General features: G+C 35.8%; 1 protein-coding gene across 1 annotated transcript; it reads right to left on the reverse strand.

Annotated features, from left to right (window-relative positions):
* Positions 1 to 1,320: 1,320 nt before the first annotated feature.
* On the reverse strand, positions 1,321 to 6,168 carry LOC116259198 (leucine-rich repeat receptor-like serine/threonine-protein kinase BAM1). Its single transcript, XM_031636888.2, has 2 exons — positions 3,134 to 6,168; positions 1,321 to 1,871 (listed from the first exon to the last, which is right to left on the reverse strand). The coding sequence occupies exons 1-2, from the start codon at positions 5,712 to 5,714 to the stop codon at positions 1,543 to 1,545; spliced, it is 2,910 nt and encodes a 969-aa protein (XP_031492748.1). The 5' UTR covers positions 5,715 to 6,168; the 3' UTR covers positions 1,321 to 1,542.
* Between the last annotated feature and the right edge of the window lie 14,683 nt (positions 6,169 to 20,851).

Below are 20,851 nucleotides of genomic sequence, written 5' to 3' on the forward strand. Positions count from 1 at the left end.
TTTTATGATAAAAATGAAAAGCAAATAGTGAACTTGTAGGTTAAATATGTTTAATTATTGGATCAAGTCAAAGAATTGGGATCCTGATATCCGTATTGTAAATGTGTATGAGCAACTGGTAGGCCTTAGACAATTTCGTTTCTAAGAAAATCCTAGAAGCCCAAAATAACATACTTTCTCATTATTTAACCTACAAACAAAAATGGATTCACAAAGTGTTGTACGGACCAACACATTACTTTAGCTTCATTTTTTTGCCATGGGATGAAGCGTTCTTTTTTGTTCAGCTTTAAGTTAATTTAAATATGAACTAGTCAGGTTCAGCATGACCTTTTTTTTTTATTTAAATTAAATAAAAAGTCAAATATATGGGTTTAGGTTAATTAAAAACATATAAAGCTACAACCCCATAACAATAACAATAAAAAATAAATGAAGTCAATCTCATAGAATTTATGCTGCGAATCTCGCTACCTGGTACCACCATTACTTTAAACTTTGAGCATAGGTCAAATAAGTGTGCTTGGAACAAGTTGAAGGTATGTCTCTAGTTCGAATCTGTTGTAAACTATGGTCTTATATAGTAAGGAGAGCATGTCCTACATGCAACTTGAAGTACACAAAAATCTGGCTACTTGGTACTAATATAACTTTGAATTTTGGGAGCAATGGAAAATAGAGGTGCTTTAGTTCTCTCCCAATTGGTAGGGTTGCACACGAGCCGAGTCGACCTCGAGCTCAAGCTAACTCCAGCCGAACTCCTTGTAACAAGCTCAAGTTGGACTGACTACACAAAATCGAGCTCGAAATAGACTCGGTTAACTCATTTAGGTGTTAACTCGTGCACGCATTAACTAGTTTAACTCGTGTAACTCGTTTAACTTGTGTAACTTGTGAACCGGTTTTGACAATATTATATAGAGTACCGGTGCAAGTCGAGTTCTTGAAACTCGACTCATTTGAGTATATTTATAAGCTCGAACTCAACTCATTTATAGGCAAGTCGAGCATGAGCATAATTTTTTTTGTGCAACCCTACCAATTGGTGAGATAATCCTCTCACTCACTTAGAATCTCATAGAGTTTACATTTATTATATGCAAAAAATCTATTCAGTAGTGCTCGGACACACACAAATCGTTCAGCTTTTCAAAGAATGTTGATAGTTTCTTTTTTTTTTAGGATTTTTTCTCTTTTCACTCAGTTATATGAGAAATTAGGCTAAATTTCATATTTCAATTGAGTATTTTTCATTCTGAATATGATAAGGAAGAAGATTTTTTTCTACCAACAAATCTATGAAAAATTAACATCACAAACTTATCAAGATGATCTTATATATATAATGCTTCTAGTTTGTTCTGCAGCAATGCAGGCAACTTGCTGGTGCATACTCAAGTATCAAACCCGAGTAATCTTGGCTGATGCTAAACAATTGCTTTGTTTGATTGGGCACAAAAGCCAGGAGCATGCATAAGAAACGGAGAAAATCTCGGATTTTTTTTTTGTCTGGAAGTGTGAGAAAAAGGAAAAAAAAAAAGGCTAAGGGTGGATCCTCTTCGGGGGACGCTCAGAGATCATCTGCACGACCTCTCTCATTGTTGGTCTCTCCACACTGTGCTCTTGGAGGCAGAGCATGGCGATGAAGAACACATGCTTGGCCTCTTCCTCGGGCACTTGACCAAGCCTCTGATCGACAATGTTCATAACCTGTTCCTTGCTGCAGTCTGTTGCCATCTTGGCCCACTGAACGATGTCCACGCCATCTCCAAACTCTCCCACCGGCCGACGCCCTGTGATGAGCTCCAGGAGGACGACGCCAAAGCTGTACACGTCGCTCTTTTCGTCGATCTTCAGTGTGTAAGCATACTCTGCATCAACAAACGAAACCAATCAAGGAAGTGAACCATACCAAGGTCTTGAAAGTCCATTTTTTCTGCAAATTCCTGAACTCCGGGCCCTTTTATGCACTTGCAATTAGTGGAAATTATTGTCATGGCCAAATTCATAAAATCCAGCCAGCCCTCATCTTCTGATGCTAGACGGATAGATTTCAGATTGGGAGTTCATGAAATTTGGTCTATTCTACACTAAGTAGGGCAGTCAATAAACGGAGTACTACTGCCGTCAAGTTCATGAAATTGGTAATGAAGTTACCATACTCTGTCCTCTCGACAACTGACAGTTGAACAGTTGATGTCGAATGAGTTCATGAACTTGGTGGCACCCCATTTAATGCAGATATAATTCTCATGTGGAAATCAACAAAGAAAAGTCATGGTTATATTGCAAAGTAATCGAAAAAATCTGCACATCTTATACGATTTCTGAAACAAAAGAGATTAAGGAGTCTTTAAGAAAAGTAATCTCAATGACTAAAAGAAAGAATGGAGGTGCCTGGGAAACCGTGATGTCTAAAGAGGGAAGCGCATATCTGATGTTTGAGACATAAAGTGATCTTTCACCAAAACCCAGAAACAGGCTCTAATTTCCAAATCATTTGAAGGTGTGAGCGCGGTCTCTTATAGACCTGCTTTTGACAGGGTTCCGGTGTCAGCAGCACAGTATTCTGCTGACCTGAATCCTGTGTGGCACCTAGGTCTCCAATGAAGAGGAATAATCTCGTTAATCTTACTAATATTGTCAAAGACAAGGGCCTCGTTTTGATGAGTTTGCCTCGTTTTGATGAGTTTACTAGGTGGGGGGTGGGAAACTCCATTTGAATAAGGACAACCACGTTGATCTTACTAACCATAGAAGGAGAATGCTGAAACCAGAAGAAAATTTCAGCAGTTCCTGTTCTCCCAACTATTTGATTATTAACTTCTCTTTTTACTTGATTAATTACTGAGATCCCTAATGGAATTAGATTTTCTTTGGTACACACAGAGAGCAGCTCCTTGCAATCACTGAAGTTGTGATCAACGTCACAAACTGTTTGCCTCTGTTGTTCTTTCTTTTAGCATGGGAGAAGTTTCTCATGACTGATAGAGCTAGAAGATTGTAGAGGAAACACCATGGCCACTACTAGAAAGTATAGTTATGAATGTTAATGATACTCTGACGATAAAGGCAACGTCAAAAGCGACCAACTGAAATTATTCTATCCCTTCATCAGAGAGAAAGAGAGTACCTGGAGCAATGTAGCCATATGAACCAACAACTGCAGACATGCTCTCCAGCGTTCCACCATCACGCAGGAACTTGGCTAGCCCAAAGTCCGCAACATGGGCTTCAAAGTTTGAGTCCAACAGTATATTGTTGGACTTCACATCTCTGTGGATTATGAGGGGCGAACAATCATGATGCAGATAGCTTAGGCCTTGAGCTGATTCCATAGCAATTTTATATCTCAGTTGCCAACCCAGGAAGGCCCCCCCTTTCCCATGTAAGGCTTCACCCAGACTCCCTTTGGACATGTACTCATATATTAGAAGATTGGTCTCCTTGTTAGAGCAGAATGCTAGCAATCTGACTATGTTTCTGTGCCTGATGTTACCCAAGGTTTTAATCTCAGCAGTAAATCCATGATCATTTTGACTACCAATATTCATTAGCCTTTTCACTGCTATCTCTTCACCGTTGGGCATTGTACCATAGTAAACAACTCCTGACCCTCCTCTCCCAATTATGTTGGAGTCGTTTAGGCATTCGAGTATGTTCTCCACAGTGAATTCAAGTTTCTGGAATGCCGTTAACTTCCATTTAAGAGTTTTTCTTCTTCGAAGAGCTCTGGCTCCAATGATGGCACCAATGGCGAAGACAAATGAGATGATCAGCAGGCCAAGTGCAACCATCAACTTGAAATCCCTGACGACATGGCTAGGCCTTACTGAGACTGATGTTAAATTACAAGGGTTGAGGACTGATCCACATAACAAGGGGTTCCCTGCGAAGGAAGTGACATTGAAGTATGCAAACTGGCCTGTCTCCGGTATGTTTCCGGAGAAATTGTTGAAGGAAAAATCAGCAACTGTGAGGCTTCTCATTGATCCAATTAATCTGGGTATGGATTGACTAAGATGGTTGTGTGACACATTTAGATAGTTAAGGACTGTGACTCTGCAAATATCTGGTGGAATTTGGCCTATGAGCTGATTCTGGCTGAGGTCTAGATAGTTAAGCATGGAGCAATTGCCGATCTCAGGTGGGATCATTCCTGTAAAGAAGTTTTTGCTGAGATCAATCTTTAGCACGTGACTTAGTTCGCCAATTTCTGCTGGAATTTCCCCTGAAAATTTGTTGTTTCTTAGTATGAGCATCTGCAGAGACGAAAAATTTGCAATGGAGGATGGCAGGCCACCAGAAAGACAGTTGTTGGAGAGATTCAGTTGACTCAATTTGGTGGGCATGGTCCCTGTCAAGGTGTCGTGGTTCTCAGAAAGAGCTCCAGTGAGATAATTGTTCTGCAACTCCACCAAAGTTAGCTCAGGCAAGTAAAGAAAACCAGGAGGAATACTTCCATTCAAGTAATTCTCTTCCATCCTTACTCTGCTAAGGCTTAGACACCTCCCTAGACTTTCTGGTATTGGGCCAAATAGGAAGTTTTTCAGCAGAATCAATACTCTTAAATGGTTATCAGAACAGAGACCATCGGGTATCAACCCAGTAAGCTTGTTACTAGAGAGGTCAAGTCTTTGGATCTTCCCTTTCTGCCCTAATTTCTGTGGAATCACTCCTGTGAAGTTGTTCTCCCACAGGGCCAAAGTTTCCAAGTTGGGCAATTCAGCAAGGAAACCGGGTATCGATCCGCCCAATCTATTGATGAATAGATTAAGAAGACTAAGTTCTGTGAGCTTATGAAACTCTTTCGGGATCTCACCACTAAGTGCATTGTTTGAGAGGTCCAGAGATACCAACCTGGTTAAGTTTCCTAGCTGACTCGGAATTGGACCAGACAGAAAATTGGTCTGAAGAAAAACTGTGTCAAGCAATTGCAAATTTCCTAATTGAGCTGGGATCTCTCCTTCCAAGCCACAACTGGAAAGATCAAGGTGAAAAAGATTGACTAAATTACCAAGCTCCTCAGGTATGCCTCCCTCGAATTCATTGTAGTAACCTAAATACAGTTGCTTGAGACCTGTCAAGTTTCCTAGCTCACCTGGTATTCTTCCATGAAGATCATTGCCTGCTAGTGATAGGTACGCCAATTGGCTAAAGCCACCATAAATTGGAGGAATATTTCCATGAAAATAATTCCCACCAAGGTCGAGGTACCGCAAACTTGAAGCATTAGAAATACCCGATGGAAGTAAACCAGTAAGGTTGTTGTCATAAGCATCTAAAACCTCCAAATTCTTCATTTGAGAGAAATCCCACTGAACAATCCCGCTGAATACATTGTTGGATAAGTTCAGCAACCGCAGCTCCATAAGCAAGCCGATTTCAGCAGGAAGCAAGCCGGAGAAACCATTTCCAGCAAGGGAGATGTTGATCACTCGAACTAAGCCAGATATTGCTGGTGACACAGAACCTGAAAGGTTGAAATTTGATATGTCAAGACTGACCACCCGGCCGAATTCACACTGGATTCCCACCCATGAACAAACTGAACTACATGTGGATTCATCCCAGCTGCTCAATGCTGGGTCAGGTTTGACAAAGCCATGTTTCAGAGCCAAGAGAGCAGAAGCATCGCTTGAACAGGATGAAGATGAAGCAACAGCATGGGTAACAAGAAAGGGAATGAATGCTAGAGCAAAAAGTGAAGACATTCTCTTCTTCCTCCTCTTTGAAGATGGGAACAGGTGAACTGGTGAGGAATTATCCAGAGCAATGAGGTCTAGATAGATAGGAATCAAGAAAAGACTTACAAAAACATAAGGAAGCAAAGAAAGTAAACTTGCAGAGTTGCAGTAGAGTGTGGCCTTTATAACAGACCGGTGTATTTGGAGAATGGGAGGAAGACAACCATGAAGGGCTTTACTCTTTTTCTTTCTCCCTTTCACCTTTTCTTTCCCTTCCCTGCTTTTCTGAAATGATATACAAGAATGGTGTTTCTCAGCTGTGGGTGGGTTAATGACTGAAGAAAAATGAACCTTGAAGAAAGAAAAGCAGGAGGCTTTGAAGGGGGAAAAAGGAAAAAGAGGCCGTTGAGTAACAGAAATTTAAAGCGCAAGTAGGAAAGTTAAAGCAGCTCTTGGCTTTTTTCAGCGCCAAAATTGCTCCTTTACTTATTCAAAAGAACAAAGGGAATATTCAATTCCTTGAACATGAAAAGCATAAATTGATAGAAATTTTCGTTCAATCTCCAACCTTTTCACCATAATTTTGAGAACAGGTTTCCCAGTTTTGATGTTGCTGGTATGGGCCTTATCTTTTCTTGCAGAACTTACTGGTTCCTCAGGTTAGATCATGTTCATCTTTTCAATATTGTCACTTTAAATTGAGAAGATTCTTTTCATTTCCACAAATAGAAAAAAAGCACAGCTGCGTCTCCTTCATCTTAAATGAATAATCTAATAAAGTTAGGGATTATGGGTATGGCTAGAAATACCCCTTTTTTGAAATATGGAACAATCAGAAATATGAGCCTTGTTTTTCAGAATGCAGCTAAAAGTAGGCTCCAATTGCAAAGATTAATTTTGATATATCAATGGTCTCTTGAATTTTAGTGGTTTCTAAGAGTAATCACAAAGTGGATCAAGCAATGACAGGATTTGATTCAGTTGGCACTCTTCACTTATGAGAATGAAAGTGTTCTGGATCTGGACCGGCTCTACTAGATCCATGTGTTTTATTTAAGTCCATCGATTTATAAACATCAAAATTAACAAGGCAGAGTTCCATTCAAATGAGATGGATTAGGTTTTTTTCTTAGTTTTCATAAAAAACTGAAGTTGTTTTTGAATCAATTCAATTCACTGGTCCATAAAAGGGGACCTGCATTTTTCAGTTTTAGATATTTTAAAGTTTTAATTTTTTTAATTATTTCTTATAAATTATCTCGTTTGTTCTTTCAAAGGTAAATATAATAATATGTTTGCCTATTCATAGTTGATTCAAATGAATTCATTTGTTGAATCGACCGATTCACAGAATCGACAGTCTTCTCGATTCGGTTCGGTTACTCATCTTTCTCGTGCCTGCTTAGAAAGGAAAAGCTACTTCAAAACAGCTCATGAAATTCTTTTCTCTGTATGGTTTGAATGATGATCGAGAGACACATAAACTCTATATACTTGACCATAAGAAAAACTTTAAAAAAAAAAAAAATCTAATAGGTAAGGTAGAGGTTGGCGGTTTGCAAAGCCACGGTTTCCCCTGTTCTTAAGTTCAAAGGTTGCTTTGAGACTATGTGGTTCTACCATATACCTTTCAACTCGAGTGTCTCACATAAGAATTGAACTGATGGAACACAACACTAAGACCGACCAGCTATGCTATGCTCCATAAAACAGACAAGGAAGATGTTGCTAAGGGTTTTATTAACATAAGATTATACACAACTATTTCTTAGATAACAAGAGTGTCATAAAGCGAGCTCCATAAAGCTAGCTCTGGTAATTCTTAAGTACACCTGCATTGTTACTTTACCAGTAATGCAATAGTTTGTTAATATTAGGCCCTGATAGTGTCAAACATCTTGAGGAATATATATATATATATATATATATATATATATATATATATATATATATATATATATATATATATAATTGGTAAAAAACATACACTTAGCACTTAGGTTAGGAATAAGCCAGACCCTTTGATTTTGATTTTTAAATTTTTTTTTTTTTGGCAATCTAACCTTATTGCAAAACATATACTAAGTTGATCATTTGTTAGACTTCAATGGTGTTTTTATAATAAGAAAAAATGGATGGCTCCCATGAGAATGATAATAAAAAAAAATCAACATTTTTCATTAAAACAACATGAATCAAAGAATGTTTAATATCAAAAAAGCCTTTGTAAACATATTAAAATGTTTATATTTTATTTAAAATAGTTTTAACAAAAATCAATGGGTCTGGTTTTTATCGATGACGTGAGTGTTAGGTTTTTACCAATTTCTCTCTCTCTCTCTTTCTCTCTCTCTCTCTCTCTATATATATATATATATATATATATAATTCCAAAAACTAAAAAGTTCAAAACAAGTGGTACTCTCTTGAAGAATGAATGCTGTTATTAATTCATGATAGACAGCAAAAAGGAAGCGATTTCTGCATATTTACCGGCCTTAATTGCATTAGGCAGACGAAGTGTAATTAAAGACACCACACCGTCCGATCACATGTGAGAGACAGAAGGATTTCTGGATAGAGACCTCCATGGATCCTGCTGGTAACGTTTTCTGCACTTCTGCGGTGAATGAGACAGGACAGTGACAAAACTTCAACTCAGAATCTCATGGCGGAAATTGGCGATGACCATAAGAAAAAGGAACACAAGTAAAAGCAGCGGACAGGAGAAGACACACCCTCTGCTTCCTTTTTCCCTTTTCTTTTTTCTTTGGGTTCCTTTGGAGAGAGTGAAGGTTTATGCAAGGAATAGTCTGCTGAAAAAGCAAAAGGCAAAACTTTGAAAAGAACCCGGCGCTGTTTCCTCGCCGGAAAAAGGTGTGTGCTCCTGATTGCAACCCTCATCATAATCATTAGTGAATCTTCATCTGATGATCAACTCATCAAATTTAATGTCGTGTTTGATTTTAATTTTGAATAGTGCTGATGATCAACTTAGGAAACAGCATCTCTTGTTTGTTTTGGTTTTGCATGCTAAATGGAAGGAATCGCTTAGAGGAGCGCTTGGTTAATAGCTTAGATTTTAAATCTGAGATGATTATGAGATCTTAAGGTTTCATAACCTTGATTCCTAGCAAAGGTTTTTGAATCATTTGTTTGAAATGCAGGAGATTAGACTATTAATTTGTTAACCTTGCATCTTTTCATAATGGTAACAAGGACGAACCCCTCCCACAAACCAAAAAATTAAAAAAAATAAAATAAAAAAAGAAAAAAACCTAAATAGTCTTCAGGTGTATTTTGGTAGCAAGATCATTATGTTAGTTTTTCATGAATCTATCTTTTGAGGCATTTGTTTTTCTATGAATATGGAACTTTTTGATCCTCAAGGTTCTATGATCCTCAAGGATCTCACAAATATATTGGGGCATATTCAGAAAAGTTTTCTGAAGGGGGCACCCATTCATAGATTTTCACATACGAAGGGGCACTCATATATAGGACAAAGCAAATATTTGCAGATACTAATGTAAAAATAAACAAACATTAAGGGATGTTTGGCGAAGCTTTGATCTCCTCATTCGTCAAGCGCGATTCAGATCGCCAAACAAAAATCCTTCATAAATTGGACAAATTTGAAAACTGAGATTCACTACTAGAAAAATCATATACGTTAAGTGCTATCAGATTCACCGCTTTCTCTTAAGTTACTACAAATAGTTAAGAAAAGAAACAAAGAAGCATAGCAGGAGCAGCAAAGGCAGAGGAAACGAAAGCGAAGAGCTGCGCCGAAACAGAGAGATTAATTTAGTGAAAGCGGGCTGGAGGCAGAGGAAAGTGGTGGGGCGCGACCCAAGTGGAAGGTATCGGGTTCTATCGAACTCGTCCTCATGAAAGAGTAGAAGCAAAGCATGTGCTGTCAGCATAGAGAACACATCAGAAGACAGAGATTAACATGACATGCCTTTTTAGATGCAGAGTCGAGATCTTTTTCTTTTTCTTTTATGAAAGTAATCGTAGATTCATAAATAAATAAGTGGCGAACTCAGAAAATTTTTTGTTGTAGGGCACTAATATATACTGATTCAAATTTTAGATCGTGGAAATTAAAGATCTTCTAATCGAGATTCGAGAGGCACCAATATGTAACAAACTAAATCAAGTGACTGTTCGAATATGTAAATGGACTAAATGTTTGGCTCCTTCACTGTCATAAATGGTGTTCACGTTTTCTTAGTTAACCTGTATTGTAAATCTAAAATTTGAAATAGATCTTGAAAATTAAATTAGGCACGATTAAGGCATCTAAAGCTTGACATGAGAACAACAAAAGCATATTGAAAAAAAAAATAGACTAAGTAATGCGTAAACGAATATAAAGAAAATCATATAAAGAGCAAAAAATAATTAGAACAATTGAACAAACATAAAATAAAACTAGTGAAATTCAAACATATATATGAATCTATATATATCTATCTTGGGCCGCCCACGTCAGCCCCACGCTGGCTCCACAACTGGGCATATTTATAGCATTATCACATATATCGTGTACGGGTATTATATGGTGATGAATTTTTTGAGTATAATACAATAAAGTTGTATATCTCGATAACATCTAGGGAAAATCCCGACAAATTTTTTAAAAATTAAAATATTTGATAGATCCTGAAAATTATACAAAATAAAATTAATAAAAATATGAAAAAACATGTGTAATACGTGTTTTTTCACATTTTTTATTTTATAACATTTTAAAAAAAAAGACGTTTCTAAATTGTCATTTTATATGACTGGTTTATTTCTCGATTATTATACGAGTTTTTTTTCGAATAATACGAGTTTTATGTGACAATAATTTATAGTATATTAAAACACATTTGTTTATAAATATGACCCAATCTTTGGAACACAGTCATAGATGATTCAATGTCCAAGACATGAGACTCCATGTTATAGCCCCATTATGCAAGTGCCCTCATGGCAAGACTGCTCAGCATCTCCTATCATCAACTTTCTTTGCCGTATTATAATATATTGCTTGTTAACCTTAGGTTGCGTTTGATAGCTTCGAATCTTAGATTCAAGGCTGCATGAAAAAAGTGTGTTTTAGGAGATTCCCAGTTTAAACAATATGGATTTTAAATCTATGATACATGTTAAAAGCTGTGGATTTATGGTCGGATGGGAGGTGGTTTGATTTTAAATCCATGGATCTAAAATCCTAATATTTCAAATTCTCACAAATCTAGATCCTTAGTGAAACAAACACAACCCAAAAGTGCAGAGTTTTGACAATCTTACTTAGTTTGATCAATTCGCATCCACTATAAGGGGATTGTTTATGTTCCATCATTATAACTAAAGCAGTGGTGAAGCCACATATTGGCTGGTGTGGGAAACTCCCACATCAACCCCATAATTTTTCTTTATTTTCATTAAATATTTACTTATTTATCTATACTAGTGTCCTTTAAAAAATGAAAGTTTTTGAAGCTCCATGAAATTAATGATTTTAAAATTTGAATTGCTTGTTTATTTCTTTATTTATCACCCAAGAAAAAATAAACACCACAAGAGCCTACGGGCATCGGGCCAGCACAGCCTAGTATGAACCAGGTCTGGCCCGACACGATGTTCAAAACTTGGGCTCAGGCTCTGGTTGTAATAAAAAATATTTTTAAAATATAAAATATATTTAAAATATAATAATAATAATAATAATAGTAATAATAATAATAATAAATATTTTTAAAAAGTTATCGGGCTGGATCAAGCTCACGTCAGGCTTATCCATGTCGGCTCATCGCTCGGGCCCGTACTGAGCCAGGTATAAGGTATCCGCCGGCAGCCTGACCCGGCCCAGCGCCACAAGACCCGGCCCAGCGCCACAAGAGCCCTATAAGAAGGTTGGTTATAAAGGATGGCATTAACACAAACCCAACAATATTTTCCTCCCGCTCTAAGAAGGAGTGCTCGATGACCACTATTTAGGCAACAGTAAAAGACACACCCATAAATTTGAATTTAATAAAAGGCACGCTTGAATTTTCAATATTGTTGAAGCACACCAAAATTTTGCACTTTTAATTAAAAAAAGTCTTTTATGCCTATTGAACATTAGGTTCTTATTAACTCAATCAGAGTTAATGAGATGCAATTATTAAGTTACCTTAAATTATGCATGCCTTGACACCAAAATCGGACCGCCTAAAACCCATTAAAAAGAATTTTTTTTATGCAACTAACCGCGTAGATGCAATTTTAAGAGGATTTGGTAGAAAACCTACATTAACTTGGTTAGATTTTGTGTTAGTGATCTCAAACTTTATGAATCGACAAGCTAAGATCAGTAATGTTACTACTTGTACAATATGTTCTCCAATATTCACTTTTTCACAAGTTTTTTTTCGAACATATGATCTTAGACATTTTGCACTCCATTTCGTGGTTACATTTGTGAAAATAGCCAATGAATGGGCAGAATATCCTCACAACCATATATATATATATATATATATATATATAAAGAGAGAGAGAGAGAGAGAGAGGGAGGAAATTTTATGATTTTCCTTTTAGAATTTTGGACAGTCGATGGATGACTAGAAAATTTAATGTCGTCGCTAAAAGTCTTTAGCAACAAGGTATTAGTGACTGTTTATTGTGTCCAATAGTTTATGATGCTTTTAGTGACACACAATTTATTCTCCTGCTTTTAGAGCCCGACTTCAGAATGAACCAGTAGAATATGCTCGAATTATCCAAACCTGCAAGATAAAAAAGACACTGAAGTCTCATTATACATCAAATTTTACAATATAGGTTTTTATTCTTTGCATTCATATTACATTCAACATTTGTTTCAAGATCGGACAACAAAAACGACATATACATGTATATAATTCTAAACTGTCAAATAATAGATGACTAAAAATTTAAACTTTGTTATTGAGATGTTAAAAGCACCATATACTATCACTACACTATTAATCATCAATAATGCCTTTATAGCAACTGATTTAAATTTATAATTCAAAACATCATACATAGTTGTTGAAGGCACCATCAACTGTCACTACATCTAGATCATCACTAGTGCCTTTTGTAAAGATTGGTTTTTAATCTTTTAAACATTTGACATGATATATATAAAGAGAGAGAGAGAGAGAAAGATTAGTAAAACTAGATACTTAGGTCAAGGATAAAAAAACCAAACCCTTTAATTTTTTGTTAAACAATTATTTTAAATAAAATATAACCATCCTACCGTATATATATATATATAACCATATATATATATATATATATATAACACATCACTTTGTTGAGCGATCAATGGCAATTATTCATATATATATATATATATATATATATATATATATATATATATATATATATATATATATATATATATATATATATATATATGTGTGTGTGTGTGTGTGTGTGTGTGTGTGTGTGTGTGTGTGTTTTTGTGTACTCAGAATGATCTATTTGATGTTTAAATAGAAATTGAGTTTTGAACAAATATCTTCCATCCAATGTCCTTACATTTGAAAAATTATACAGATTTGGTCAAATTTAAATTCTGATTTGAATATGAATATAAAATTCAGATACAGATCAGATCCAAATTATGAAATTAAATTTTGGATTCATATTTGGATGTATGTTTTTTCATTCACATTTGAATCTAAATTCAAGTCCGAGCATGTGAACATATGAAAAACAAATATGGTTAAAAAGTGTATCTTATTTGAACAAGTTTTTATAATGACTAAAATACCCCACGTCGTGACGTGGTGGCTTATGATGAGTCCAAAACATAAACAGTGTGTTAGTTCGTCCTCGAACACCCAATGCAGTCTACTTTACAGGTGCTCGGGGTCCAATTGAAAAAAAAAAAAAAGGAGTGCATTGTTTCGAATTAGTGTAAGACCTGAACTCATTGTATAGAAATGGATAACTTTTAGCAAAATGATGAGACGGAAAATGGACTTAAATTTCAACCAGCTACATGTAAAATATACAAACATGAGACTGTTTTGTGTAAATTATTAGTTCATATATACATCACTGTTTGATGGGTCTTATTTATCCTTGGAACACAACCCGCCACCCCACAAACCCCAAAAAAAAAAAAAAATCATTTTCTAAAAAAAAGTGAAAATGCATAAAATAATCAGAAGTTCTTAACAGCGTTATTTTTCTCCCAATCCTCTAAGGGGAAAACCTTTTATTGTTTCATTAAGTGCATGTTTGATTTAAGGCAAAAGTTTTTCCTGTGGCAAATTTTTTCTGGGGAAAACCTTTGCACTGCAAAAGCTTAATGGTGTTCAGCTAACAAAGAAAAAGGCAAAAACTTTTCTCATCTCTGATTATTTTGTCCAAAGAAACTAGTAAAAAGATATATACAGTGGCAAAACATTTGCTTTATTTTTGAAAAAATAGAAGGGGCCACTACTTTTGGCAACCCTAATTATCAGAGCAGCCTTTGAGGGAAAAAAAAAATACCGAGTCATTTCAGAGAACATAGTAAAATGAGTGAGACCCACTACTTGGCAAAACTTTTAAAAGTTTTACCTAATCATGAAACAGGGGAAAATGAAAAAAAAAAAAAAAACTTCCAAGTCATTTTAGATCTTGGTCATAGAAACTCGTTTTTTTAATATATATGAAAAAAACGAGATAAATTAAATGGCCGTTCAAAACTACAAAAAATATTACAACTTTTTTTCACATTTTTCATTTTTTTCAGTTTTTTTAATGCCAAACAGTTTTTTTTTATTTTTTATTTGTTGTAAATCTATTTATCTTTTGATGTTTGTGTTATTAGTTTCTCAGTTATTTTATTTTTTCTTATTTTTTTAAAATTTTTAAAAATTTATCATATTTTTTTTTATTTTTTTCTTTTTTTAAGCTCGTTGTATTATACACAAGAAAAACCTGACCACTTTGAATACTAAATCTACAGATTTCCGACTAAGGGGCATTAGTAATAAATTTAAAATTTTAAAAGATATCAACATGTAAACAAAAAATTTGCCTGATGTGCCAATATAAAAATAAGATGTCAATATAAATAAATAAATATTTTTGTCGGTTTGTGTAGGCAATTTCCCGCACCTGCCTTCGCCCCCGCATGCCATTATATCATTTTCTCAAATGGTTATGCTACCTCACTTTCTTAAGTTGCCCAATTAAAGGTCACCGCTAGAGACTCTAGGCCTTGAGTGAATGAAGATGTTGGGGACTTTCATGGCCAGTCATGTTTCTTTTGACAAACTCACCACAGACATAGAGGTGACATCTTTGTATCTTTCTTCAGAATTGTTGGTCATTCTCCTCCAATCAGATAAAAGGAAGAATAACTTTCTTCTCCTATAGGACACTTTGTCCACCGCAGGCTCGCTTCCTCCACAAACATCTTTCGCCTGAGCCAACTCCGATCACCAACAAATCCTGCCACTAGTCAAGGTTTGGGCAGACTGGCCCCTAACTCGGCCAGACTCACACTTGACTCGCCTGATTCATCTGCAGTAATTTACATTATAGTTATTTGAATACTCGACCGAGTCGACGAGTCAACTCGCTGACCCAGTGACCCGGTCATTTGCTGATCTGAGTTTGAGTCACGGATTTGCCAACCATGCATTTAATGCACCAAAAGAATTTTAGTGGATAAGTAATCCATGATCCATTGGGGTTTATGATACAATAAGGGAAAGAAAAGCTGACACCTTTTTTTAGATGATTTTTTCTTCTTTTTAAAGAATTATTTTTATCATTTTCAAAATTTTTTTTTTTTTATTCTTTCTTAATATTGAAATTTCAAATTTTATAGGTTCAAGCTACTTTGAGATTTAAGTCAAAGTAAAATACTCATAATTTAGAGTGTCGCACATTCACCGCTTGCTGTCCATACAAATATTGATTGAACTGAATATTGGACTCTCATCAGTTGTAAACTATGAAACTTCAAAGTTTTGAACTGCCCATTATAACGTTTAAAAAAAAATTGGAGAGTGAATTTACAAGTTTTAAATCCTGCATAGCTAAGTAAAATCCAAGCACGTACCCAGCAAATCTTTATAATATCTGGAAATTGGATTTATAATATCTTGAAATTGGAAATATTCCGGATATGTGCTTGGGATCCAGAGATCAACTTGGATTATGACCTCCCTGGATTGGATGCAGCAACACATTAGAGGCCGGATTGGGATCAAAATAAATACAGGAGAAAAGGACAAAATTTGCACACTAAATCTTGACCATTTCCAGCCAGAAATTTATCATCACCAGTCTATTTTTATCCCATATCTTGCATGTCTTTTCATTGGTCACGATTCTTAACGTCATCGCGATTGGGATTTTTATCCCACTTTTCTATGGTGAAAAAAAAAAAAATTTGATTGTTGATGATTCAGTCATTCAATATTTTACAGCACCCCGCAGTAAAAAATTGCCCTTGGTTCACCTTCTAGCAACAGTCAGAGTTGGCCTGAATCGGCTTATGCCAATTGAATCGGTCAGAAACTGAATTAATTCTTGCCTTAGTGATCAAGAAAGCAGAGGCCTTGTATGAAGATGTTGGTGCCTTTCATGGCAAGTCATGTTTCTTTTTGACAAACTCATCCCAGACAAAGAGGTGACTTGTTTGTATTTTTCTTCAGCATGTGTGGTCATTCTCCTCCAGTGGGAAACCAATCTAATAGTCTGATAAAGAAAGAAAGAATGATTTTCTTCTGGGCAGCCTCCCTTGCTCCGCGAACATCTTTCTCCCGAGGTATGCATCGGGTTTGGAGGCAAGGGAATCCCCTCTGCTTCCTTTTTGCCCTCGAAGTTCAGCGTTAATTCAGGATCTAAGTAGGAAGTGACATACCAATCAACTAGAGTATCACACATCCACTATTTGTAATCCAGATAAGCAGCACGATTGGTCTTTCATAAGCCCACAAGCTCAACTAATTGTGCTACGCCCCATCTAGCAGGCACGTAGGTAGAGGTGGATCTGGGTGCAGTTAGATAGAACAACTTCAGGAGACCTGGGTCACTACCCTATGACCAGTTGAAAATTTGTTAACTATATGCTTAGGGTCCGTTTGATTGTTGGTTGAAATTTAATGTGGTAAATTTACCATGATAAATTTTTTTAGAAAAATTTAAGGATGAAATTTCTCCCTCTTCCAATCTGAAGCTCTGTTTGATTATCAGGTGAAATTTAACATGGTAAATTTAACCATGTTTGATGCTCAGGAAGAAAAAAGCGGCTGAAAATGGGGAGGCAATTGGAGGGAGGTGAAGACAGTGGCGTCGTTTGTCGATGCTCCACCCCAAGATAGAGATGGTTGTTATTGGGTTTTACAGATTGTTGTTTTTTACCATCAAAGGATTTGATTTAAAATCCAAGAGTAAAGCCTCTAATCTTAAATCTGCGGACTTCAAAGTTACATGGATTTTGACAATCCGAATTACCAGCTTAGTAAAATCCAAACACGTACCCAACAGGTCTTTATAATATCTTGATATTGGAAATATTCTCTATATATGCTTGGGATCCACAGATCTATTTGGATTATGACCTCCCTGAATTGATAGAACTTATCTTGAAGGATTCATGACGCAGACCGGCCCACTAATATATATATATATATATATATGCTTACAAATAAAAGACCAATGATATGTCGCCTATCTGGTGGACTCTGGTCTCAACCGCATGCCCGAATTGTCATTTTCCGAAGCTTGATTCCCTGGCTGTTTTCATATAGAATCTCAAATTGGTTATTGCATGATTTGACTCAAATTATATACATATGCTGTTAGCGGAATCGGTTGATTTGAGTCAAAATTATAGCAAACTAATTCAATGGGGCAACTGTTTTTAGGGATTTCAATGAATCAGATGCGAATCACATATGCTATTAACCATATCTGTTTTTTTTTTATACTCACATGTTTAGATTCGAGTATGAATGAAGAAAAGTCATATCGGAATCCAAATAGAATACAATCCCCGAACCTGATCTGTATATGATTTTTACATTCACATCTGACGTGAATCCGAAATTTGTACTAAAGTTGCTAATTTTCAAAATGTAAAGGCATTGGATGTAGGATATTTATTGAAAAGTCGATCCTATCTGACTTTGAATTTAAATCTAATCAGATATTTATGTATATTTGAATCTAAATATGACTGGATTTCATTTCTTAAACCCGAACCCAATTCCGATATGAAATTTTTTTTTTTTTTTCATATCTGATTTTTTTCAAAATGGGTTGGTCTGATATCCAAAGCAAAACAGATATATCGACATCCAGCCATATTAAGAGTACCGTACGCCGATTGTTATATTTTTTCTAAATACTTTAAGAACTTCCTTTTTTCACTTCATTTTTATTTATTTTTTTCATTTATCTTTTCCCTGATTTTTTTTTGCTAATTCCATACGATTCAGTTAAATCTTGATTATCCTGGAACCTTCCATTCCTTTTTGGAAGAATATTTCCATTTTTTTTCTTGTTGCGAAGTTAAAAGCATGCACAAATCAGAACCTTCAAGGTTCCAACTAAGAAAGTGAAAATCAGTGTTTTAGTGTACAAATTCGATATTTATTTTTTAAATGAAATCGTCGGGTAACTTTAAGCGAATTTGGATCTCCAATTCAGATTTGGAGTTAAAACCCAAATTTACTTTGATTAGACTGAGATAACTGGATAACGAATCAAACGCAAAGTTAACCAGTTCTATTAATTGGATTTCAGTTAAATTGGATCTCAAAAACTGGATCTGACCCATTCAAATCTCAAGATCGTCTGGTACATTCTCTACTTGTCCATTCAGTTGAGTTTGAGCAAATGGTTGATCTCAATGGCATAAAGCAACTCGGGTTCGAGTCTTGAAAGTTCAATTTCTATAATCTAATAACTAAACTTGTAAAGAACACACATAATCCCTAGCGGAGCCAGAAAAATTCACTGGAGGGACACTTGTTTAAAAATACTTAAATTATATATATATATATATATATATATATATAAATACTTAAATTATATATATATATATATATATATATATATATATATATATATATATATATATATATATATATATATATATATATATATATATATATATATATATATAAGAGGCTGGTGTGGGCAACTGCACACACCAATCACAATGTGGCTACGCCACTGCTCATAAGTATCATACAACGAGGTCTCTGTTCCAAGCTCATTGTTATCGTTGCCAATTTACTTCTTAAAACACTAAAGACTACATATATGTGGTATATGTGGTGAGATTAGCTCGGCTCAAGCTTGACCAGCCAAGTTAATTAAGTTCAGGCTTAGTTGAGTTCTGCTAGCAAAGCTCGAGCTCATGAACTCAAGTTCAAGCCGCGCTCGAGTTCGAACTCTCCTCATGTGCAGCTCCATTTATTCATGATGAAGCCATAAAACAAGATTATGAACCCTAATTGTCTGCCATTATGAAAATTAAAGTCCAACTTAGAAAATGGGGAGAAAATGGTACCCCTCCTGGGTCTTGAGCTGAAATAATAAGCTTGTGTTGGGAAATTACTCTCTTTTTGAATGTGTAGAAAGTAATTCCTTTTAAGAGGACAATAAGAGGCTTTTTATGAGAACAACACATTGTTACTCCCCCGCATATCTAGGGCCGTTCAACAAGTCGAGCTCGACTCGAATTCGCTCGACAAACTTGACTTGAATTCGACTCGTTTATTAAACGAGTCGGGTTTGAGTTAAGAAATGAATTCGACAACCTAATTGAGTCAAGCTCAAGTTAAGTGGGCTAGGCTCGGTTAAACTCCGTTAAGCTCAAGAAAAAATATATATAAATACATCTCATAAAATTATCAAAAAATTAGATTGCTCAAATGGCTATATACGTGACTGGTATGTGAGAGCTGAAAGAATAAGGTTGTGCTGTGAAACTACTCTCCTTTTGAATGTGTACGCCTTTTGGCAACAACAACACTTTGTTTTTGTCCCGTAAAACTGCACCTCAAAAATAGGGCAAATTGAGTTCGCTCCATTTTTTTAGTGTTCTATGAATTTGGCTTACTTTTAAGGTAGATTCATGAGACAGTAACATGCTATTGTCGCCAATCGACACTTAAAAGCATCATTTTTCTAAGACCATGACAAACGTAGTGCCTGCATTATGTGGAAATTAAAAGCAACAGCACCACTTCAGTGAGGTAAGTGGTCCGGCCACCTGGAGATAGAGAGGGAAAGAGACACCTTTTCATCACAATCTACCTATGATAAATGTCAAGAGACATTTGATAGACACCTTTTCATAATTCACTTGTCCTTTGTATGTCTATCAGGTTCGTAAGATATGTGAATTGATCCTATCCCGTAAGTCATGTTCTCCATTTCATTGATGATTATCACGTGATCAAGCATAAAGTTGAAAAAGTAAACCATTAGCCAAGTTGACCAAACAATTCAACTCCGATATTTATTTAGACCAAACAAAAAGTAAACCATTAGCCAAGCTTGGGCCGGGCCCGATAGGTCGGCCTAACCCGTTTATATTAAAAATTTATTTATTTTAATTTTTTTTGTTTTAAAAATATATATTTAGTATTATTAAATACATTTTATATTTTAAAAAATTATTTTATAATTAAAAATTTTAATTTTTAATTTCACAGGCTGGGCCGAGGCCGGGCCGAGACCCGGGTCAGGCTCACCGACCAGATGCCCACCCTTAGTTTTTAGCTATGACTACACCATTTACGATAATTTTTATTAGGGGTGAACAACGAGTCGTGCTCAGCTCATGAATGAGTTTGGGCCGAGTCATTTGCTTAACAAGTCGAACTCGAGTTCATGAGTCAACTCGTTCAAATAATTGAGTTGAGTTCGAGCTCAACACGTAACTACCGAGTCAAGCTTGAGCCTTAATCGAGTTTGTCGAGCCTTAATCAAGTCAATATATTCAAACAAGTTTATAAGTTTCTCGAGCCTTAATCAAGTTGAGCTCGAACTCAACACAAAACGATAAATATCAATTCTATTCAAACAAGTTTGTCGAGCATTAATCGAGTCGAGCTCGAGCTCAACACGTAATTGCCGAGTCAAGCTCGAGCTGCTTCCGTCGAGCTATTCTCGAGCTCGAGCCG

The sequence above is a fragment of the Nymphaea colorata genome, chromosome 1 (genome assembly GCF_008831285.2).
Source record: "Nymphaea colorata isolate Beijing-Zhang1983 chromosome 1, ASM883128v2, whole genome shotgun sequence".
Lineage (NCBI taxonomy): Eukaryota > Viridiplantae > Streptophyta > Magnoliopsida > Nymphaeales > Nymphaeaceae > Nymphaea > Nymphaea colorata.